Source organism: Rhineura floridana, chromosome 17, assembly GCF_030035675.1.
Source record: "Rhineura floridana isolate rRhiFlo1 chromosome 17, rRhiFlo1.hap2, whole genome shotgun sequence".
Taxonomy (NCBI): domain Eukaryota; kingdom Metazoa; phylum Chordata; class Lepidosauria; order Squamata; family Rhineuridae; genus Rhineura; species Rhineura floridana.
This window is the reverse complement of record NC_084496.1, coordinates 27,628,271-27,653,481: the sequence shown is the minus strand read 5'-3', so window position 1 is coordinate 27,653,481 and position 25,211 is coordinate 27,628,271. Positions and strand designations below refer to the sequence as shown.

At 44.2% G+C, this 25,211-nt stretch overlaps 1 protein-coding gene across 7 annotated transcripts in view; it reads left to right on the top strand.

Annotated features, from left to right (window-relative positions):
* MAD1L1 (mitotic arrest deficient 1 like 1) overlaps window positions 1-25,211 on the top strand; it is a 604,081-nt gene that overhangs the window by 419,183 nt on the left and 159,687 nt on the right. For 6 of the 7 annotated variants that reach the window (XM_061599459.1, XM_061599461.1, XM_061599455.1 and 3 more), the window contains one exon: window positions 20,184-20,374. In XM_061599459.1, the coding sequence (XP_061455443.1) occupies window positions 20,184-20,374 (191 nt within the window). Of the gene's footprint in view, window positions 1-20,183; window positions 20,375-25,211 lie in introns of those variants that run through there. The other variant, XR_009759370.1, reaches the window with a different exon arrangement.

Below are 25,211 nucleotides of genomic sequence, written 5' to 3'. Positions count from 1 at the left end.
AAAGTGCCACCTTCCTTGAGGCTCGTGTCTGACTTGGAGCACTTCCCCTCTGATGCCAAGGAGGCGGAAAAGCTCTCTGAAGAAGACTTGGAGGACCCACCCCATGGGGGGAGGAGTTTTCCTCTCTGAGCTCTTCCCAGCACTGCTGCTGAGGCCAGGAGGATCTGGGAGCTCCCAGAGGAACAATTCAAAGAAAAACCACTCTATCTTCCTCTAGGAAAGCCAAGAATGCCTCCCCAATGGACAACCCCACTAGCCACACATTCCTTTCATCCCTTATGGAAAGTGGAATGGATCGCCCCAAACAATCATAAACCAATGCACACGCTTGTTAATAAACAGTATTCCTTCTCTCATGAAGCGTTGGAACAGCTGAAAATCCCAACTGTGGCTCTGTCAGTCATCACTCATTCCTCTTCCAATGGACACTTTTATGGAAGGCAAGAGAGGCCTGAGAGACTCTTGTGACAAATGCGTGGAAGCAGCTTTATTCAGGGACTTTGAGGTGGAGGCAGTGGAGTTCAGAGTGTCCGTGGCCAAGTCAGGATTTGCTTGTGCCAATATGCTCTGGGCAGAAGAGGCAGCTGGCAAGAAGGATGTCCCCAAGCATTTCAGGCAGATTCAGCTAGGGATGCCATGCAGTTCAATGCCACAGCCATGGTGACCGATACTGTTGCTTAATGCAACGTTTGGCTGCGCACTTGGGATGTAGAGCCCAGATCCCAAAAGTAGCTGGGCTACTTCACCTTTCAGGGGAAATAACTCTTCAAGAAACCACTGGAGAAAGTCCTCCCTGAAACGCAGGACAAGCGCTTGTGCGTGTCCCACTAGGATTAGGTAGTTCTATGCCTGAATCTGCTGTTTGTGTCTAAAATCAGGTCCTTGTTTCGTAGGTCTCGAGAGGGGCTGCTTATCTCTTTTTGCCCAAAGCCCTCATCCTCTCAGGAATGGTTCTGACATACCTTGAGCGTGTGCAGAGTTCTATTCTTTTATCTGGATAGGACAGCCAGTATCGGGAAGTGAGAGGGTATCTTCCTGTGGATTTCTATTCCCAGGGGTTTCTGGAGTGCTTCTTCCCACCTCTTCATTCCTGCTTGTTCGTTCGTTTGTTTTTTGGCTGGGCCATGCTCTGTTTTAGTGGCTTCTGCCCGTGTCTTATATGTGAGGGAGGTAGGCAGGGCCTCCATGAGGTTTCCTGTGCTTGTTTTACCATTCTGTGTCCACTTGTTCCTGTATTCTTACAGAGTTTACTTTCGCCGGTCTGGGCGGCTTGTTTTCTACCCTTCAGAGTTAATCTAGCTCTGTCACAGTAGTGGGCCAGACGGACTCTGGAATCCTACTACAGTGGAATCTTTGTGGGGGTTAAGGGACCTTTCTTGCTCTGCCAGCTGGTCTGGAAAGCGGAATGGAGCCTCCCTCCTGACTGAGCCAGTGGGAGATGCCATCCCAAGCTGTGGAATGCCCTCCAGGGACCCCTGGGAATAGAAATTCATGGCAAGAATTTCCGTGGGTTTTTTTAAAGCTTGTCTGGTGCATACCAGAAGGAATATCAGAGTCAAAGCTTAGGATTCAGTAGAACATATTTCGCCCTCTATTTCAGCTGGTAGACAGCAACATTGGCTCGGCACCAGCTAAAATCAATTCCACCAGCAAAATTTCCGCTGTGGAATTTGTTCCTTGATCTTTTAGTGCCCTTGTCCTAGTAAGTTAAGCAAAACTAGTTCTGTTTTCCTTGCAGAGCATGGGGTATAGCACAATCCCTGCTGTAAGGCCCGCTGCTTCTCTCCTGCCCAGAAAACAATGATATGGGTTTCCTGGAGTCCTTGCTGGTATTGGATTTGTATCCCTAGTTTCTTGGGCCAGTGAAAATCCTGTTCCCAGAGCAGCTTCCTTTAAATCATACTGGATTTATGTTGCCCATACAAAAAAGTTGCTTTAGAAAAGCTTTCCCCCACATACTGCCTCCAGATGTTTTGCAGTGGACCTCCTTTTGCTGTGAAATCATACTGTAAACTTTGGTCCTCACAGACTTGTAGAAGCCCTTGTTCTGCAGCCGGTTCCACGTACAGGACCTAAAATGGGAAGTTTACTAGGGATTGAAGCAGAGCTCCTTCAGTGTTGAGGATGATCGCCTTATAGCAGCTGAGACAAACAAAGCCAGGCACACTCAGGTTTGGTAGCCCATGAAAGGCTCAAAAACTCTCCATTGACCGTTTGGAGCTGCAAAACTGTGTGTGTGAGTGAAGTATCAAACAGGTCCTAATTTAGTATCTGGGTGGCTGCATTCAGTCTATCTGTCTTTGCTTTTATGTATATAAAATGTATAACCCACCTTTGAACACAAATATTATAAGGGTAATTCATCAAGGAATAAAACCAGATTATAATACAATAAAGACAGCAACTTCTTCTTCCTCTGTATCCGTCTGGACTGGCTATCTGAGATGGGTGTTGGGACACGGTGTTGCAGTGGTTCCATTCATACCCGTGTAGTAAGTTCCAGATTATGGTGCTAGAGACTATGGCTTTCTAAAGGGCTCTATTTTGCCCCCTATGTTGTTCAACATCTACATGAGACCACTGAATGAGGTGGTCTGGGTTGTGATGTCGCCTCTTACTTTTTGCTGCCTTTGGAACTCGTTCCTAAGGGAAGCTTTCCTGGTGCCTGCTCTGTTATCTTTTTTTGGCGCTAGGTTAAGACTTTTTAAAAACCTACCTAGACTTTTATGTGCGTGTTTGGGTTGATGACAGATGATTTACTGAGACAGCAGCATTTCAAATTTTGTACTCCAATCTGGATGATTGCATACCTGAATGGTGGTATATAACTGTTTAAAATAAATAAAATTAGCAAATAAACAATAAAACAGCAGAATTACAGCATTTAAATGACTCTGGTCAGCTGTTAAGATTGGCCTGGGCAAATAAAAATCCTTTGCTTAGTGGAAGAGGCCTCTCCTGAGATATTGTGCACTGTTCCTCAGATAGCAGAGGAACCAGAGGAGGCTCTTCAAAGATGAACACAGGCTAGTGGTTGAACAGGAGGTGGTGCTTTAGGGTGGCAGGTCTAATTGCAGACTCCTCCCCAAACTAAACCTGCAGCTTGGTCAACACTGTGTGGACCTCTACAGGTGCCTCCTGCTCAGAACCCTCAGGATGATGCACACAAATCGACAACTGAGTGGGCACAGCCTGAAATTGCTCAGACTACTTTTCCACACAACAGCACAATCCCTTTGGGGGAGAGGTTGGCTATGGTGGTGGCATGGAGAAAACCCTCCAGTTTGCATTGTGTTGATGCACAAAATGTCTGGTTGAGTGGAGAGAGCAGCCTAAGGCCTGTCAAAGTATTCAAGTTATTTTTAGTTGATTAATCACCTATCTTTTAGCTAAGTAATCAAATTTAAATAAATCCTCATATTATCCACCCTTCAGTGAAGGTTGTTTTTGATGGAAGGTTGTTAGTGGTGGAACATTGTGCAGTGTAACAAATGAAAGTTACCAGAAGCAAAGAACATCTTCAGACCAGGGGATAATTTAAACATAAGGACACTACCTTGCTGAAGCTAAGGTCTGTGTGTGGATAGGTGATCACTGGGAACCACATGTACACTGCCTTGGGTTCAATGATGGAAGAAAGGCAGGATATAAATGTATGAAAATAAATATGTGGCTTTTTTTCATTTCCTGTTAAGGGATGCAGCAGAATGAAAATAGCTTTCAAAAAAACAAGGGTGCTTTTAAAAATATAATTGTCTTTCTATCTCTCAGCTTCCCCACGCAGATGATCAAGAAAGTTGGTTCGGCTTCCTTTTTTTCTGTGGGTGGATGTCTAGACTAGGTCTTGCTTAATGTGCCTGATGTTCCTCTCAACTTGTGGGGACAGGGAGAGTTTCTCCATGAATATTATGTCACTTCCCTCCTCAACCACCATCCTGGGATGTAGCCAACCAGTAATCTCTTTGGGGGTTAATTGCTGGTGCTTTTTCAGATAATTTTTTATGAAAGGTGACAAACTGCTTTTTGGAGTGAGACATTAATAACATGGAGATGTCCCTTGTTTAAAAGCTGGCACAGAAATTATCCGACATGGCTGTTGGAGAGCCAGCAGTGTCTTTGTAAGATGTGGGGAGCGAATCTGTTCATTTGCATATAATTTTAGGGCTTACATGACATCTTTTGTGTAAACCGTTCAATTTCTGACGCAATAGGGAAGGCACATTCATAACAGAAAGAGATATATGGGGAAATGGGCTCCCCCTCTTCATGAATCAGGGTTAAAGCAATGTCTTCTGTTCAAAAGAAAAAAAACAGCAGGTCTGTAGAAAGACACAGGAGGAGAGGCTTTGGTTAATCAAGCTCATCAGACCAAATGAGGGAAGGCAGTGCAGACTTGAAGCATCCCACATCTGCTCTGAGCCACTGTCTTATTGGCAATGGTTTCCATTCTATTTTGGAGAACTGTGGGATTCCTCAGTGCGATGGTCAGTAATTGCAGACAAAGTTCTTTGAAAGATATCTTGTTCATCACTACTGATCTTTCCCTGCTTTGCACAGCACCAGGAGAGTTTTGGGTGCATTTTACTGACCATACTCAATTCATGCATTGTAACAAATGCATTAGGTGCACCCTAGAACACTCTCCAAGCACATACTGGGATTCTTGGCAAACCAACTGATACTGAAAACCACTGTCTACAGGGTATAGGGGACAGCCACGTCTGCTTCGTTACATCCTGGTATTTAGTCTCAAACTCCATTGCAGTTTGCTGGTATGTTTCTCTCAGTGGCCCAACACTCCCCATCCTTTCCTTTTGAATGAAGGTGCTGGCCAACTCCTACAGGTTGCAACTTGTAAACGTCTCATAAACATGCATCATACATATTTCAGAGTTATTTTAGGATGAATTCTCTCTGTATGTTGCATGCTGACTCACTGGAGAGAATCCAGATTTGCCATTTCCCCACATTTCTAATATGAGTGGGACACTTCCTTTTGATAAGAAATACCATGAGCTTTTTTTTGTTGTTGACATTTTTTGAATATCAGTAGGTGGCATCCTTGAAATCCTGAGAGTCTCAGGGCTTTGAGGATAGTCTTTAGAAACACGTTTCTAGTTCTCTCTGTTAGTGGTCAGTTTCAGCAATGAAGACTAAGAAACCAGGAAGTCCTTGTTGAGCCTATTGCAGCCTAGAGATGATGATGATGATGATTTATATCCCGCCCTTTCTCCCTGTAGGAGATAAAATATGTAGGAGATAAAAATGTCTGCATTCCAAAGAGCCTCCTTACCAGCATCATGAATCTTGAACTTCTGATCTTGTCTTTCACCACACTTTTCATCACTACTGATCTTTCTCTGCTTTGCACAGCACCAGGAGTGTTTTGGGTGCATTTTACTGTTATTATTATAACAATAATAGCTAAATACGTGGGAAGCTCTACACATTTCGCAGGTGCAATTAAAAAAAGATGGAAACTAACTCTTAGGGGGCAGGGCTTAGAACTGTTCTTGGTCCCTACCCTTGTACTTAAGAACCCTAGTTCATCACAGGGTGTGAGGGGCCTTTTAAACCCTGGGGCTCTCAGCCAGTGCCTGACCTGGTTGACTGTTGGTCCTGGGGCTAGTTAGTATTATTTAAATGTTTTGTAGATGGATGAGCAAACCATGAAACCATTAGGAGGGAAGTCCCTTACTAGATTCCATCTATCTACAAAGAGATGGATAGACATACAGTCTCAAACAGTCCACTTAGTAGAGATTGTTCTGCTATCTTCCTCAGTTCTCTGAGCATTTGGGTAATTTACTTGCCTCTCTCCTTCCCTTAATAAACTCCAAGGCTTCCATGAGCAGCCAATCAGTTCCAATGAAAAACTTAACAATTAGATCCTTGCTGCTGAACTTCTCCCAAATTTTCTAATAAAATCACATGAATATTTAATACACAATTATTAAATATTTTAAAATTTAAAACTGAAATAGTTTTTGAAGTGAGGATACGATGAATAATTTACAGGCTGCAAATGAGTATCAGCATGGCATGGGGCTGCTTCTATCTTCCGGATTTCCAGTCTGTCCGTAGGGTACACCAAGTCCATGTAGGGTTGGTTTTGGGGATGGTCACAGTAGGGTTGCTGGCCATTGCTGGCTTGTGCAACATTAGTCTCTGTATATATGTTTGAGAATAATTTCCCCCTTGCAGAGTAATGCTTGAGGGAAAAGGATACATGAGAGGTGGGTGAGTTCCTAAGACAAGCAGGCAGGACTGAAGGCTTAGTTATCCTGAATCCGCCTCTCTTTCCAAGCATCTGTTGCTCTCAGAAGGGGAGACACGATTGCTTTACACTCTGTTTCTTTCTTGCACTTTTGTTCTTCAACAGAACTTTTTTCCTAATCCTCCCATGTTACTCTTTTCTTTCTATTTTCCTCCTCTCTGAACCATCAGTTTTGTTCTGTCTCAGCAGTATTATCTTTAAAGGATTGTTTTCATAAAGCAGACTCTGGGAAGCGAAGTAGAACATGACAAATGTTCCAATAAACAGGGAGCAGAACCTCCTGATCTGGGCTTGAGCAGAGAGGTCAGAGGGCCATCTAAAAGTGGGCCCACAGGAGCTGTTCTGTGTGGAAAGCAAGCCAGTTAGACTGAGCTGAAGTGCTGCATGAACAAAAGAGGGTATGGGGCAAATGTGAATGGTTGATAGAGCCTTGAATTTTCTCGGCCCAAGATGTGCTCCACTTCAGAGTAATGGCAGGGATTTGGAGGAGTTGGAGGTCGGGTGCAAGAATTCATACGGCGTCCCAGAGGATTAAGCAAGAGAGCCTACCTCAAAATTAAATTAAAGAGTCTTGCTTTTGCCAGATTGTGGTTTCCTTTGGTCCTGCTGACAGGGTAAAGCGGCCTTGATGCGCCTCGCTGTTCACAGTGGAAGCAATTCCATTAGTTTGGGCCATGTATGCAAATCTGAAATGCCAGTCTGACCTTTCACTGAAGTTGGCTTACACAGATGGGTGGGTGGGGGACTAACAATGGTGGAATCGGTCCATCATGTCTGTGGCTCAGAATAAGAACTAGTCAGCTGGCGCAGAGAAGGGCTTCTAACTCATTTGTCATGCACATGGTTTGAATTCAAAGGCCTCCCAGTCTAGTTCCTAGCACTCCCACTAAAACATACCTAAGTTATTAGAGCCTGGTAATACCTCTGCTGCAGACCCTGGAGTCTGAGATGGTTATACTGCAGTGGATACACTCTTGGTCTGGCTCAAAATAAGGCAGCTCCTTAGAATGCCCTTGTATATTTTGTTGTTTCTGAATATACAGGGCAATAAATCATGGTCTTGCATATGTTGGGTGAAGGGGAGGGGCCTTAGCTTAGTGGCAGAGCATCTGCCTTGCGTGCAGAAGGTCCCAGGTTCAATCCCTGGTGTCTCCAGGTAGGACTAGGAAGGTCCCCTACCTAAAAACGTGGAGGAGGACTGCCCTGTCAGTGTTGGTAATGGTGGTCTGACTTTGATCATTTGACGGGAAGCCATCTAGAGTATTTTTTTCTTACATAATGTCCATGCTACTGTTCAGTACCTCAGGCAGGATGAAAAAGAGGCTGCAAGTAGCAAGGTGGCAAGAGGGACAAAAGACCTGAAAGAGCAAGAGGATCCCAAGTTGGGGCACACTTTTCCTCTCTCCCATGGAACCTAGGCACAGCAGTCTGGGGTGGGTGGGAGAAGGAAAGGGTGGCTTTTTGTTGGTCTCTGTGACTGCACAGAGCAGCCTTCATTGGCATTGGGGATCTACAATCAGGAGAGCATCAGGGAAGAGAGAAGAGGGCTGCCACACCTGCAGCACTGCTGAAGTCCAAATTGGGAATCACTGACTCGTGTCCCACCGAGAAGCATGAGCTTTCAACTTTCCAACAGAACAGGTCCCTGTTTCTTCCATCTGCCAGCTCTTTGGCACAGCCATGCTTGTTGACAGCCAGTTCCACTGGGAAATGATTTACTGGCTTGGCTGGGCTGTTAAAGGACACTGTAAGCCTTCAGCCATGGGTCTAGACCCTAGTAACCCCATTGGCTCCCTTGCTTGTCCACCTCCCTTCCTAACAGCAATTTTGTCCCTATCCTCCTTTGGTGATGGCTATTTTCTCAGATTCCATGTCTCTTCCCTCCCCCACTGTTTCCTCAGGATCCCTACTGTTCAGGTCGCTGCCTACTCCATCGCTCTTTTCTAGCATTTGTCTCCCATAGTAGCACATAGATCTTTCTGGTCTCAAATGCTGTAGTGCTTTCTTAGAGCCCTCTCCCCGAATAGCCCTCTCTTGCCTTGACTTCCCATCCCCACTACTATTTTCCTCAAGCCTCATTGCTCACTTACCTTTCCCCCCTTTGCCATTTCCTAGCCGTGGGCTCTCTACTCCTTAGCGCCCCTATCATCCAGGAGCTCTTCCAGTCCTCAGCCTGTCCCTCTGTGAGGTTATAATCCCAGACCAATGGACAACTTCCACTTTTCCCATGAGAGGTGGGCTGCAAGCTGCTTTGTTTCCTTAGAGCTATGGAACATTCTATGCCGTCACAGCAGCCCAGCCAATAAGGATGAAAGGAGTCACCGCCACAGATACAACATAATATAGGTGATGAACTATTAAGGCAAGAGAGAGATGACAGTGATAGAATATCCAAGAAAAACTATGGATACCTTTGTACATACGCTATTATGATTCTTTAGTTTTTCAAAGTAATTTTATTTTTCCCATATATGATAGCCAGCATCAATATGTGTGTTATGGGTCTGATTTTGCAAGTCTCAACTTGCTTCAGTCTGAGACATCAAATAGAACTGCCCCTCCCCCCACAAAAATACCCACACACATGATGTAGAAAATGTTAGTGGTGTTCGAGCTATAAATTGTAGCGGCTGACCGGATTTCGACCCACATTTTTGAGGAACAGCCTTTGAAACATGCTGCTGTCATCTCTGCTAATGTTGTCATCCTTGCAGCATTTTTCCAGGACAGCCAGTCATCAGTGTGAACAAAGAAGTTTAATGAAAAGGCTATTGGAATATTGGAGATCTTGTTGCTAGAAGTAGCGACAGTGTTATTATACCCTATAATGTGGAAAAGCCTTATAGCAGGGACTCCTACCTACAAATTGCATCCGTTGCGAGGAAAATTTGCCTGCTGGTGGATGCAGATGAAAGGCTTTCCAATAAATCAGTAATGGGGTGAACTCTGAAAAGGAGGGGTTCAGGCACCATCCTTTAGGGTGAGATGGCCATCACCCAGTAAGGGGGCCTGATGCACCTGCCAGACTCCCTCCCTCCCTGACTCTACTGATTTTGGTGGCAATGACAAAAAAAGAGACAATTTAAAGTAGACACAGCACCCTCCTTTTGGTCATTAGATTGATCATTTGATGAATGAAGAGGGGGTTAACCTGCCTTCCTCAGCTGATCTGCAAGGAACTGTAGTTAAGAAGAGATAAACATGTTGTTGGAAATGAAATTTGGCATTTGAAATACCTCAAAGAATTGATTACTGGGATCTAAAAAGAAAAAGGGCTCTGGAGGTCTGGCCAAGGGTGAATGCGGCTGTCAGGCATTCTGTCTGCCACCTCTGTTTAAACAATTCTCCTCCTGCATCGCTTTTTGATTACACACTGGAATCTAGTCTGATCCAAAACTGATGGACCAAATGAGGTATTGTTCTATGTATGTGTTTATGCCCTACTTTTTGACCAGGATTGGCTTCCAAAGTGTCTTACAATGAAAATCCGCACGGAGAGTGAAGAGGGAAGTGGGTGGGTGGGTGGTGGTGATGGCCCTTGCCTTTTGGTGATGCAGTCCGGGTTCCAGGCTCTTCCCTCTAGAGCGAGTGGGTTAGAAGGACATGCACATGGATTCGGAGGCTGAGCGTTTGGAGACTCACTATCTTTTTCACAAAAGATGCCAACTCACAGGACTAGCCCTTCCATTGATTTGTAGTGAAATATATCCAGTCCCTGAATCAACATTTCAGGGGTGTGTGTGTCATAGTTCTGCCCATCACTACAGATAAAAACATGAGCCCTGGTGGATTGGGCCCAAGGTCCATCTGGCCCAGCACCCTGTTCTCTCAGTGGCCAACCAGATGCTTCTGGGAAAGTCACAAGCTGGATACGAGCACAACAGTACTCTTCCCATTTGTGCTCCCCACCAATTGGTAGTCAGAGGCATATCGCTTCCAGTAATGTAGGTAATGCATAACTATCATGGCTAGTAGCTACTGATCCTCCATGAATTTGCCTGACCCTCTTTTAAACTTGTCCAAATCGACACCCATTACTACATCTCATGGTATCAAATCCCATAGGTTTGTGCAATGTGCAAAGAATATGATCCTTTGGGTTTGGGCTTGGGCTGGAGACAACTGGTTGAGTTTCAGGTTATCTATATGTGGCTAGGGGTTGCGGGAATGGTGAAAAGAACAAAGTGGAAACTGAACCACAGCAAGAAAGAATATAGAGCAATATAATGAGAACTTCCTAGGCCCTTTTATTTACTATCAAAGATGGCAGAGGCCACGATAGGTTAATGTGAAGTTGGTTTAATAAATAAATAAATTCATTGCTGCAGTGCCACATAATGCAATATTTTTTTCAAGATGAATTCAAGTTTTCTCAACCATGTAGGGAGCTATACAAATGTTGTGCTGTGAACACTGTGTGACAGCCTCCCCTCCCCCTTTATTCCCCCAGTACTCCACCCTAGATCTAAAAGAGTTCCATAAGAAAGAGTAAGTGGATTTTACCTCTGGTGAGAGAAGATCATTTTTATTTATTTATTTATTTATTAAATTTATATACCGCCCGACTAGCGATAGATCAGAAGATCAGAAGAGATTCTGCTCCTCTCCTCTTAGCCTTTATTTAATTTAATGCAATTGGGTTTTGCATAGTGCCCTTCACACAGTATTGCAAAACTCTTTTGTGTCTAACTAAGCACAGAAATGAGCTTTCAGCTTAAGGCTTAAGTAGGGGCAGTGACTTCATAGCACAAAATGGCAGCATAAGAAAATAATTCAAATTTCTGGAGTTCTGAAAGGAATAGAATAGGTGGGCCAGAGATATAGGTCCACTACATAGAATAATGGCTGTAAAAAATCTGTGCAGAGATTAATGGAGAACAAAGGCAAAAGCATTGAAAGGTGAAGTAGCAGAACCATGTTATAGGATGCTAGCAGCCTCATACCTAACATTGGTCGGGAATTCTAAGAAATTAGTAGTTAAAATTAGTGCAGGTTTGAAAGGTTCAGACCACTATCTTGATATAAACTGGTCTCCAATTGTATCCAAACATAGACAAAAATGTGCTCCTTGATCTCAGGAACCATCATACAAAATTTGGTTATGATATCCAAAGAGGTGTCCAAATACATAGCAGACACCTATTGTAACTTATGGTAATGGTAGTGATGGTGATCTTACAGTAGAAAGCTGGTAACTTCTTGTTCCAATAAATAGATGATAGATTAGCCATCTTAGCTAAAAGAAATCTCTGTATTTAGAGGCAATATCACCAAGGTAGACACCTCCTGAGGTTTGCCCCTGGCATGCAGCAGTCACATCCCATTCCTCTCATTAGACTGGATGTTGTTGGGGATCAGTGGGTTGGACTAGCAGAACCCTTGGCCTGATATAGCAACATGAGAAGGCTCTTATATATTGTAAAAACATACAAGCTGACAGCTGGGTTTTCTCTCTCCCTTTTTTATTTTCCTTTTTTCCTTCTTTCCTTCTTAACGGAATTGCAAAAGTAATGAAAATATTAATATCTATATATTTGTTGTAAAAATAGTGCATTTTATAATGCCAGAGTATTAAAATATAGCCACAGATCAGGGATCCAACGAACATTGTGTCTATTTTAACACCCACCTTTTTAGGAATGATAGTCAGAGATTGCAGAAGTATTTAAAGGAAGCACTGGTCATGACTGGCTACTCACTTGCATTAGTTGACAGTGGTTTAAAGCCGTGAAAATATTTATGTAGGCATCAAGGAACACAATACGGTGAAATTGTTCCCTCTGTTTCTGATCTTCAGCTATGAATGCTGTTGCTCATTTAGCCAAAATGGAGCCATTCCCCCTCGTAGATGGAGTTATCACAGGGAATACCAAAGTTTGCAGAAGTGCAAAAAATATTTTGAAAGAAAACCCTACGTGGAGATAAAAATTTGAAAAATATGCTCGGTGTTCACAGGATGCTGACTCTTGGGTGGGGGGAGAAGGAATGGTGGGAGGGGAAATGAAATGGACTATAGTGGAGGAGGGTATGACTGGCTGACTGAAACAGTGAACAGGAGTACTCCACGCAGCAACTTTTTGTTGCAGGTCCCACTTGTTTTCTAAATATTTCCCAACAGCATAATTAGATTGGATGGAATGAGATCAGGTTCTCTAATAATGCATGATGCACATTTTTTTTAGATGAGGCCATGGAGGCAAATTATCTTGGAACAAGGCCTCATTTTAACTAGCACATTAAAGTATGGGTTGTTTGTTTTTAAATAAGAAAGTTCTCCCTTGGGCTAGATTTGCTATCCATTTCCTTGGTTCTTTGCTCTTGAGGCAGGAAACAACATAGCCAAGAAGTTATGTCCGAATTAGAATTGCTGTAGAGAGGTTGGTTGTAGTGATCTTATCATTGGGTCAAAGTAAACCTTCCTCTTGTTTTCGTAGAGACCCTCAACAAGCTTATTGACCAGATTGTAATTGAACCAGGTGTCACCAAAGGGTTCACCAGCTGAAGTTCTGTTCTGAAAGCAGTGACATTTTCACTAGAAGATAGAAAAGGCCTATCCCATACTTTGTTCAAAATAGAGTAAATTATTCTTTCTTGTTAATGTAAATGTTTGGAGGGGAGAGAAACAAAGTTGAAGGGCAGGTATTACAAAATTAATGGGTCAGAGATCTTGATTTCACAACAAATCAATAAGGGTGACGTTATCCGTGCTGTCGTCTTCACCCCTCTCCCTTCTTTAGCCCCATACCTTGCTTCAGGCCCTAGTCAGTATGGCTTGGTTTGCCTAAAGACACTGGACAGAATCCAGAGAACTGTGAAACTGGGAGCCCAAAGTTGTGTGACAAACCACTTTTGAAACTGAGCAAATTTTCAAAAGCAATTTGTAATAAACAGCATGTCAACTGTTCAACGGTGGAAAAGTCAAGCAGCACCTTGAATCCAGGTCAGAGTATCCTTTTTTGCTTCCAGAGGCATATGGAAAATCAGAAACCCTGGCTGAACTTGGTGCTGTTCAATACCCACCCTGGGCTCTCGGCTCTCTCTGTCCAAGAATGGTAGCAAAGAGTTTCTGCCAGCAACTCTGTCCTCCTCTCTCTGACCCACAGAAATTGCTTTCTCCAGCTAAGGGCAAGGGCGATTGATTTACATCCTGGTGATTTAAATTGCTGTGATTTAGATGGACTGTGAGCTTTCTAGGCCACGTCCAGGAACAAGTCCATATTAATAAATATTGTGCATGACCTCTTACTGCTGCTTTTATAGTGCTTGATCTCAAATGGTAGATGTTATTTCCCTGGCTGCTGGCATAGAATATCAGCCTTTAACTGAATGTACAAGGGTCTAGCTAACCCTGTCACTTTCTGCCACTTCTTCACTCAGAATCCCCTCTCCCAGGCTGCCTTCCCACTTGCAGAGAAAAATACATTTCTCTGCTCCCCACTCCTCTGCTCAGACTAGCAGTCTTCTGGAAGCTGTTCACGTATCTCCAGCCTTATGTTTCACTTGGACCTGAGGGATGGTTGTAAACTCATTTTTAAGAGATTATAAATACATAGGCTTGGCTGAAATATGTTTGCATTACATTCAGATTCCATTTGAAAGTGGGCTATTTATTTATTTCTCTCAAAAAAGAAGACAAAGTATAATTGAAATGTAAAAAGAAAAATCCAGTTTGAACCAAATAGGTTTGCCTTTTTGCAAATTGCTTTTCATTCACCTGGGTGAAGGCTTCAACAAAGTATGTCTGCAGTGCTTCTCGTATGGCAAACAAAATGCAGAACCATCACACCTACCAATACTGTGCTCCAAACACAAGAACTTTAAAAAGCATTTCAAACAATGCTTTTTAAAGCTACAGTTTAAAGGAAGTTTTCCTGAAAATTGTTTGGAGTAAAAGCAGTCAGGGGTCTCGGCTGCTGTGCGTGGGCGATGTTAACACCATTGCCCACATCCCCTCATTTTTCAAATATACCTTGGTGCTGATGCTGAGTGGATAACCACTCCCGGCAACATTTGCATGGCTGCCTTTGCTATTTCAGAAAGTGAGATTGAGGAGTACTATGCATTGTGCTTGGCAGGGAAACCATTTCTGGATTTTATTCCACGCTCAGGAGTATCAATGAAAAGGTAAAGAACTGAAGCCAACCAAATACCTTGTTTCCATAAGATGCTCTGTATTGTGGTTTCAGAGATGATAAATAACCTTAAAAATAAAACACATATGCAGGAGAGCACTGTGATAAAACAAATTATGACTAAACCATACGGTTTTATGATAGGTGCAGAATCCTGGTTGTGCCAAGATCTGTTGTGCTACAGTTTTCTTGTTTCTGTGATTGCTAGATTTTTGATAGCTTCTAACTATTGTTTTCAAACCAGTTTGCAACATTAAGTGTCTAATATAATAAGATGATGATTAAAACATGTTTAACCTAATACAACAATAAAGCCTTAACAGAACAGAGCAAGCAGTAGTAGGATAAAACTGTTAGCCACCATCTCAATGACAAAGGCATGACAGAGCAAGCATGTATTTGATTGTCTCTGGGTGGAGATGGATGTTGGGGCTGTGTGAGCCTTCTGGAAGAGCATAATCCACAACATTGGTGCAACTCCTCAGAAGGCCCTGCTCTTAGTAGACACTAATCTGGCATCCTCGGATGATGACTTCTTAAGCAGGACCTCATTGACTGATACTAAAGCACTGGGAAGAGGTGGTTTATATTAGAGGATGTTCCAAGATACTCCAAGCTAAATCTGTTCAGGGCAGCCTTTGCCAACCTGGTCCCCTCCAAATGTTTTGGACTACAGCTCTCTGGCAGGGGCTGATGGGAATTGTAGTCTCAAACATATGGAGGGCACCAGCTTGATGACAAGCTGGTTTAGGGCGTCATAGGGCAAAATTAAAACCTTCAATTGAGCCTGGAAAGAGACTTACAAATAGTGCAGCCGAGAGTCTGTGCTGCGAAACATTAGAATGTCAGACTAGGAGTGGGAAGAACCAGATCCAAATTCCCCCTGAGCCATGAAGCCACAGGGTGGCCCTGGGGCTGTCACTATCTGTCAGCATAATCTTACCTCACAGGGTTGTTATAAAATGAGTGGGAACCATATCTACCTCTTTGGGTCTCCTTGGAGGAAAGGTGAAATAGAAATGTAAAAAATGAGTAACTGTAGTAGAAGGTACTCACTTTCTTCTGCTGAATATTTTAAATGTTTGATGATGATGTGCATCTTAGATTTATATTATTTTATTCATTTCTGTACCCAGTCTGGGGTCCACTTGGTAAAGGGCAGGTTATAAATGTTGCAAATAAAATAAAGTAAAATATATGCTCCCATTTGGTCCATACCTGTGAAAGGCTGACTAGCAGCCTTTTGAAGTAATTTTCCAAGAAAACAACAAACAAAATGGGCATAGTCAGTTTTATGGAGTATTTTTCTACCCAAAGCCAATTTACATGTGCCTAAAATGCCCCAAAACAAAACCATGTGTGCTGTGTCAGACGAAGCGTACTTATTTGCTTTCCTGGTTTGGTTTTTGCTTGAAAAGCCACATGGGACATTATTTACCCCCAATAGGTTAACATTGTCTGGGGGAAAAACACCCAATTTGTAAGACTCGGTGTCTTTGTCCCAGGTGTTTTTCATTTGCAGAATGGAAATAGTAAGTGGCTAAAATTCAACTAGAGTGTTTGCTGCTGTACAAGTGACAATAAATTAGGAGAACTAGATTGTTGGTTGACTTCCGTGTAACGTATGCAGTGAAAAGGAACTTCAGGGTGGATTCTAACCCCATTGTCGTGGAAGAAGGTGACATTCCTGGACTCTCTTCAAGGGCAGCTCTACACAGAGTATCTTTAAAGAATTTGGCTCAGTGCTACCTATTATAGGCAACAAAACAAGAACATGCTAAAAATGTTTTCTTGGAGAGAATGAATGTTGGAAAATGGGAGCAAAGCATTATGCTTAGGAAGTGGCACTTAACCTCTTCTGCCACCTCTTTGTGAGCTGTGCAGCCTGCTCTGAATCAAAGCAATGCTCAGGTCCTGATCTTATAAAATTTGGGCAACACAACATCTGCAGTCAGCTGGAGAAAAGGATATTTACTCCTCCAAGGCTAGATTGTGTTTATTCCATTTTAAAAGAAATTATCCCAGTTGGACATCTGAGATATATTAAAGCCCACACAGTCTTTGACAGTGGTGAAAAATTGCTTGCCACTGAAATGTGGTCAATGGATTTTGTGTTTTTTTGCTTCCGTATGTGAGGATTTTATTCTGAATTGTTCTGGGTTAGGGACGGCCTAGATGAATGCAGAATTGAGAGAATATTGAGGTCAGAGCTGCCAATTAACCTCCTGATTTCAGTTGCTGATTACTCAATTAATCAAGGGGCTGGAGCCAGCCGGGAAAAGGCAACAGATGCGCAGCTGCAATCCCAGGAAGGGACTGGCTTGTGTCAAACCGTGATAAATTTGGCTGAGTTAATGTGTGGATTTATACCAGTCTGTGGGTGGGAGTATTGCATACAGCAGGATAATAACCTCGCGGGGAGGGAGGATATCCATAAAGCATGTACCAAGGGAAAGAAGGATGAAGAAGTGAACAAAGTTGTGACAATTTATGGCAAGGGGTGGGCGAGGCTATTAGTCAACATTTTATACCCTGCCTGTAATTCTGTAGTTGGATTTAACTCATGTTTATTAGCTGCTTGAATGACAGTGTTTCTCAAACGTTTTGAACTCACCACCAAGCGACAGAAGATCACTCCCAGTGAGTGCTCTTGTGACCCATCTCCTATTCATTCTGCAAATCCTTCCTCATATGCATTTTTTTTCATGAAGCCTTTGGCTCAGTCCCTCACCTTCGTAGCCTACTGCAACTAAGCCTAAGTATGTGTAACTGGAATATCTTCCCTTTTCTATTGCTCCCACTTCCCTTTCTTTTCTCTGTATGTTCGCCCCCCGCTGAATCAAATTTTAAATTGTAGGCGCCTCGGAACAGGCATCTGTCCTCTTGTATTTATAAAGTTCCATGCATATTGATGCTGCTGTATAATTAATAATAAATAGCAGTCCTAGTAGCAACACAATATTAAAACAGCTGGAAAGCCCAGATCACACCTTGGATGCCTACAGAGGTTCAGGTTTAACCTGAGTCACCTTTGCCATCTCTTCACACATTGTTCTGGCTGAAATCATTACTTGGCCGGAGAGGGGAAAGGGGGAGGAGAGGCAGCAGGTCTCAGAGGACTAGTGTCTTTATTTGTTTGCCGTGGAAATGAATGTATCTTTGCTCACCCTGGACTGCTCTGTTGATAAAACAAGCTGACTTAGGTGGCATCTCCGACATGTATTTAACTAAAGCCCATCTCTGTAATTAATGGGGGGATAAATTGTAGTTTAATTACTCAGAAAGCACCTTGGGTGAAAGATTCATGGTAATTGTTGTGTATCCTCTTGAAGGATTCGCAACACTGGCAGCAAACTTAGTAGCAATAAAGTGGTGGGTGAGTGGCAGCCAGCTTTGTGGCATTTTTTTTACCAGGGATCTGCCAGTGGGGAGGGAGAAAGAGAGAGGGTGGTCATCCTCAGGGCTGGATTTTGTTCACGTTTGTCTTTATAACACACACAAGTCCCGCCCCCCGCTCCCTTGCGTTATTTCCATGTCTTGCAGCGCTATCTAACTTTGTGATTTCCCAGGCTACTAAAATAATGTAGGAGATCACTATGCAGTGGGTTAAGGTGGTAGCAAGTTGTTAAATCCATACTGACAAATATCAGATACAAGTCATTACCACCTGCCTTCCAATTAACATTTGGGCTCATATTGGCCTCTTCTGCACGCTGCTTTACCCACCCTGAAATCCACATGTTGGTTCTATCTGTGGCCGGTTTCTTGACTTAAAGCATCTTAAAGTAAGATGAGACAGTGTGACAGTTTGGGGTTGTAGCGTTTACAGCCAGACTTGAAGCTGCTTCACCCTTGTTCAGCTTCACTCCTCCCTTCACCTTGTGCCTTCATAAGCCAGGGAGTCTCAAATTAATCATAGTTTCCTGTTTGGACAAACCAGAAAATGATGATTACCAGCTTCAGAACAAGCTAGGATTTAAAACAATTCTCAAATTGTGCAGCCAGTAAATAATCTATAAGTAAAGTGTCTCTAAGCTTTCTTTTGGGGGTGGGGACTGCAGAGATATATGGAATCAGTAGTGAAGGAGGTGCAAGCAAACCTTACTGGTTAGTTTCCCATTATTGTAAGACAATAATAACCAACACAATACCCTCCAGATGCTGTTGGATTCCCAACTTGCATCTGCCCCAGCCTGCATTTCTGAACGTCAGGGATGATGGAGTTGTAGTCCGATGACATGTGGAAAATGCCACATTGGTCATCCCCTGTAGAATAAGGTTGCAAGATGGAAGTTGGAAATATGTGTACAAGACCATGCAAGGGATGGTAGGCGCTGGGCAGATATAACCAATGGGGCTTATTGTGCTGAGGAAGAGGTATAAAAGGGTTCATAGCTTAGGAGGGGAACAATTGTCTCCTAAATTCTCTCTTCCTGTGTCTTAATGTGTTGTTGCGAATCATCTTGGGGCTGAGAGGCAGGGTGTGCTATTATATTGCTGCCCTGGGCTCCTACTGGGAGGAAGAGCAGGATATAAATAAAAATAAATAAATAAAAATAAACAGAATAAGTTAAGAACATAAGAACATAAGAAGAGCCTGCTGGATCAGGCCAGTGGCCCATCTAGTCCAGCATCCTGTTCTCACAGTGGCCAACCAGGTGCCTGGGGGAAGCCCGCAAGCAGGACCCGAGTGCAAGAACACTCTCCCCTCCTGAGGCTTCCGGCAACTGGTTTTCAGAAGCATGCTGCCTCTGACTAGGGTGGCACAGCACAGCCATCACGGCGAGTAGCCATTGATAGCCCTGTCCTCCATGAAGTTGCATTATGGAATACTGTAAACCAGGTTACTGAAGTCAGCTTATTTTGGTTCTTCTCTCCTCAGCTGTGTGAAGACGTAAATGTTTGGACTGCATGCCTCCCCAGAAATTATCACCTCCAACGTCCTCGAGATCAGGCACTGTATTAGGAAAGCAAGGATTAAGGGCCAAAGCAAAGGCTTAGTCAGAGGATAGGGTGGCAGTTGGGTGACGGCCTTGACTGATGAGAACCGAAGGGATAGAGACAAGGCCAGATACCAGCTGAGAGGGAAACTGCTTATGCTGTTCCTCCATTAGATGAGTTGCTGAGACTTAGATGAGTTGGAGTTTGCGTTATATGCAGCTCGCCAGGCCACTGATGGTCCCGGTTGGGCATCCTGTTCTATCATTGCTTTAGTATCCCTTCCCTATCTCTCTCTCTCTCTCTCTCTCTCTCTCTCTCTCTCTCTCTCTCTCTCTCTCTCTCTCTCTCTCTCTCTCTCTCTCTCTCTCTCTCTCTCTCTCTCTCTCTCTCTCTCTCTCTCTCTCTCTCTCTCTCTCTCTCTCTCTCTCTCTCACACACACACACACACACACACACACACACACACACACACACACACACACACACACACACACACACACACACACACACACACACACACACACACACACACACACACGACTTGTGGAAGTAAGATAAGTAACTTACCTGAAGCATAACCACAAGTAAGACCTTCCTCTTCAAACCAGCCTTTTACGAAGACACTTGTCCCAGTCTACGTCTGTGTTGGAATTACTTTTTAGATGTTTTTAAAGATGCTTTTAAAAAAAAAAGTTTTTAAAGATGCTTTGTTTTAATATGTTTTCAAAGATGTTTTGTTTTAATATGTTTTAAAGTCTTTTGTTTTTAAGATGTTTTAGAGTGCTTCGTTTGCAGAATATAAAGTAAATAACTAACTTCCCTCTCTTTTCCAGAACTAAAGAAACAAGTGGAGAGTGCTGAACTGAAAAACCAGCGCTTAAAAGAAGTTTTCCGGACAAAGATCCAGGAGTTTCGCAAAGTGTGCTACAAGCTGACTGGCTACCAGATTGACATGACTACTGAGAACCAGTACCGACTCACCTCAGTCTATGCTGAGCACAGGGAAGACTGCTTAATCTTTAAGGCAAGTTTAATTTGTCCCCCAGCGCATGTGAGGATATTGTGTGCAAACATAAACATTCTATTACCTTCCTTCTCCATCTGGTAATGCGCCCTATCTTCAATGAAGTTGCTGAGATGGTAACAGCAAAGCGGTGTGGATTTCACAGATAAATGTACCTGTGGAATTGAATGGAATTGAAGGATGCTTGTGGGCAGGAGCTGTTTGGTTTAAAAGGGTGTTCCTTGGAAGAAAGTGGGTTGACTTCTCCCTCTTTCTGTTTTGCTTGAGTGGCTTATCAAAGCCAATGGCTGGTGCAAACCCTGAGCAAGCGAAGGGACAATTTATAGGCATAAAATCTATTCTTAGGCACTTCCCTCTACTGTAAGAAAATGGATGCCAGAGTAGGGTGGTGTGGTTGTGTGCTCCCGTAAATGCAGGGAAGATGTGTGTAACTGGCACGCCTTAAGTGTATTAGGAGGACGGATGGATTGTCCTTTAGAGCTGGAGGACACATTGCTAGAGATCCAGTAGGCTGCTCAGTGGCTCTCCAGGGTGTCAGGTGAGTCTTCTCCAGCCCTACCTGGAGATGCCGGAGATTGCACCAGGAGCGTTCTATGTCTAAAATCAATGTTCTGCTACTGAGCCACGGCCCTTCCCCAACTCGACCCTGCCCTAGATGTAACCTCTAGAAGTACTTACCATAAGGATTACCATATGGATTGGAGGTATCACATTGGAGAGCCTGCTGTCAGTAAGTTACAAGTGTTACTTCCTTGCATCTTTTTCTTGTACGTTGCAAAATGTCAGGATCTGAACAAAATAAGCTTCTGCCAGCAGTCCCAGAGAACCCAGTATTTTGGTGTGGACTTACTCGGTGTGATAGCGCCTGATCCATGTGCTGGGGTGAGGGTGCTTTTGGTGGCATCTCCATGGCAACTGTAACTATGCTCCAGTTGTTAAGGTCAGAAGCTGTTAGGGTTTTGACTTTTTTACTCCTCCCCAGTCACTGGGAATATTTTGCTACCGAAGGCTATACCCTGCCACTGAAAACAGGTGTCAGTCAGGATCGAACACCTGGGTTTTGCATACATTCTGTTTGCTGTAGAATTTAAACAAATTGCCAGTGTTACCAAGGGTATTGTTTCATTGACTGTTTCCCTTTAGCAAACAATGCCTTGATTCCAATGTCTTGAATTATTATTTCTGTTATTTGCTGAGCAAGCTGGCTAGAGGAGCTTTTGGCAAGTTGGAAATTCTTGAAATACCGGTATAGGCATAGAGTCTTGTCGAGGAGCAGGTATAGGCTGAGCTCAAACCACTCTTCTCCCTCCCCCTCCCCTCACAAAAAGGCACTGATTGTTTATTACGGGAAACACTGTTGATTTCCAAACTTTAAGAAAAGTCCCGTTTTATGGCTCACTTAAGGAAATGTATAAATATTTATTCTTCAAGGCTTGGATGCTGCCCTTCTGAGCTGCTCCTGTCTTCCACAAACCTTCTCCTTTGTGTGTTCGTCTCTCTCTCTCTCTCTCTCTGTCTCTCTCTCTGTAAACAGTAAGTTCTTAGATAAGAGAAAGAAGGTGTTTTGTGAACATTGATATTGCAAATAAAAAGTAATACTCACATTCTTTGCAAAGGGAAAAAATGAACTGCTGGTTTGGTAATAGGGACTTATCTTGGGGTACTGATATTAAAGTCATTATTTTGCTCCAGTGGCTTGTTTTCCTGCAGTACTGCTGTTTTGCAACACCAAAACCTTAATGGTGTCAGTCTTCTTAGCCATATCTGTCCTAGCTCCCCCCAACGGAAGCAGATGCAGGATTCTTAGCTTGATCATTGCAGAAGGCTTTAATCTGTAGGCTAGCACACAACTTGAGTATAGGTCAGGATACAGCTTGCAAGGTCTAATATCACTACAAGGCACAAAGTGGCATGGATACTCAAGCAAAGACACTGTCGCAACACTTGACACTCCCCTGAATCCCTTTAATAAAGGATGGGGTGGGCACAACTACCTTTGCAGGGCTTGTTCCTCAACTTGACGCTGGGCAAGCAAGTGGACATTCCTCCAGGTAGGCTGGCTGAAGGGCTTGGTCTGTTCACATCTGTGCTGCCAACGGCATGACTCTGCGAGATCCTCCTCCGGCCCCGCATTGGGCCCCTTTCTCCAGGGCAGTGGGTGGGCTCATTGCAGGCTTGGCCGTGGGTCAGCCATGATGGGTGGACATGCAGGGGGCGGACTGATGGCACTACCCCCCATCTGCATCAGCTGATGCCTCTGGGGAGGGGCTGTCAGTGAGTATATCACTGGGCCCATCCCAATATCCTCACTCCCCACGCCCAGATTACTGGGGCCCTCCCCCAGAACCCAGGCCTCCTGTGGCTAGTCTTGCCATACCCAGGGCATGGATGTTGACATGAACCCCATAGAGAGCTCTTGGCATCAGCCACTTTCTGTAAACGTTTTAAGCCACTTTTTGTAACCTTTCATGCCTTGGTGCAGCATCTCAGGAGGCACGACAGGCTGCCACCAGGCTTAAAACTTTGCCGTTGTTGTTGTTGTAGGTAACTTAAGGTAACTTACAAGCAGTGTAAAACAGACCCAAGTTAAACATAACAAAACCAAACAGACTTTGAAGCGTGCAATGCTGAAACCGTCTCATAAAAACCTGAAGCATTGCTGGCACGGTAACACCCCCACCCACAACTCCCTGAGCCCCAAAGTTATTATTCTTGAGCCCTTTTCTATTGGGGGATAGAGCTGCGTGTGCTGTGTGGCCTGTCCTGGAGCCCCTAAGCTCACCTGCTGCGCTCAGGCATGATAGAGGAAGCTGCCCTGTCATCTCTGTTGTAGGAAGATTTGACTGCCAGTCCAGTCGGGTTTCGTATTTATTTCATTTGATTTATTATTTGATTTATACCCCACCCTTCCTTCCAGCAGGAGCCCAGGGTGGCAAGGATGTACATGGGATGGGGAGCAAAATGTCTTGGGCTAGCCTTGTGTAATGCTGAAGACCATGGTTTAGCACAGCTTTTGCCAACCTCAGCTCCCATCAGCCTCAGCCATCTGGGCCATGTTGGCTGGGACTGATGAGAGTTGGAGGACACTCGGCTGGTGAAGGCTGGTTCAGCATTTTGAGAATAAGCCTGTGCAGCTGCAAGGAGGAGATTGGAAGGGTCACGCTTCCACTTAAATAAGGGTGGTGGTGGGAACCTTCAGCCCCCAGGCCTCCTTAGTCTCATCAGGACTCTGTTTATCCCATCAGGCCTTCTTGGCCAACCTCCCCCATCAGCCCTACACCTGATGTCATATATGACATCACCTGTAGGGCAAGTAAAGTTGCCACTGGGCCCAAAAGGGGGGTTGCAGGCATTGCTGATCAGCTAGTTGGTGGCACCTCCAAAAGCCTTTGGAAGGTGCTTTGACGCTCCACCTATCAGCTGATTGTCAGGACTTCAAAGCATAGCACAGAGTTCTCTGCAAGCCTTGACAATCAGCTGTTTCAGTGTCAGTATCTGAAGAGAGTCCTGCACAGCTGAAATCCCAACAATCAGCTGGGATCGGCTGCACTAGGGAGTTCCCCTTTGCAGCCAAGGGGGCTTGGAGGATGCAGCTTGAATGCAAAGAGCTTCCTCCAGCACTTTAAAGCCAAGCCACGTTTTCAGGAGAGTGTGTGTGTGTGAGAGAGAGAGATCTATTAAAAAATTGAGCTCTTTTCTTTCTTTCTAGGGAAGCACTTTGTATCCAGTCCTTACTGAAATTAACTGCAAACCCTAAATTATGGCTTGAAGTTTGCTTGTTTCAACAAGCCATAAGGTTATCCCCAGTTTGTCTGGGTTCAGATGTCATGACAAGCTGCAGTTAATCTAAAATGGAAGCAAAGGCTTCCTCCTTTCAGCCGTGCTGGAGGAGAAGAGAAGGGAAAAGAGCACTTCATCCCGAGGCTTGCTGCAGCTTGTTCTCATGGTGCTCAGCCAGGGTGGGAGGAGGGAATCGGCTGCATGACTGAGTTCCGTGGGGCGAGCTGATCCTAGTGGCCTTGCGCTCTCCATCAGTCAGCTGATCAGCAGTGGCAGCAAGCCTCCTTTGCCAGTACACCATCAGGATTGCACTTTAAGGCTCCCAGTTTATGCGTGGGCAGCTGCATCTCTACCTGCCCCACCCCTGACATCACACAGGGGGGCAGGGGGCCTGGTTTGGCCAAACGGAGGACCAGTGCTAGGCCAGATGAGGTCAGCTGGCCAGAGTTTCCCCACTCCTGTGCTTAATCAAGGTCTAGTGCTTTGTCTTAAGGAGGCCTGTGTGTACCATTAGCATCCCTGCTCCTACTTTTCTGTGAGTTTGCAATATATCATATGCTGCTTTCAGGGAGTCGCGCACAACCAATTTCTTATTGAATTCTGCTTTACAACATCTGAGACGGATCGTTCATAGAAATGTTAACATTTTGCAGATGGGGAAACTGCAGCAGGGGGCGAGTGTGTAGCCTGGCCAAAGCCAGCCGATGCAATTTGTGGCTGAGCAGGGATCGGAATGTTTGCTCCTTCTGCTTACACCCGGCACTGCTGGCATCTGCGCTCCACTGGGCTGTAACAGTCTGTGGGTGTTTGTGTGCATGTCATTAACTGGAGGAGTCTGCAAAGCAAGAAACACTTGTGCTTATCTCATTTATGTAATTCATGGAGCAGGTTCAATGCACTTAGAACAAACAACTCCTTTGGCACCTTGCAAAGTTCCACTGCTCACCCATAAACTTTAGGGCAAGTTTCACTTCATGCTGTTGGCGGCATTTGATTTTCATGGCAGTTCTGATGGACAGACACTCAGGTGGAAGCTCTAAAAAATATGCCAGTTTTG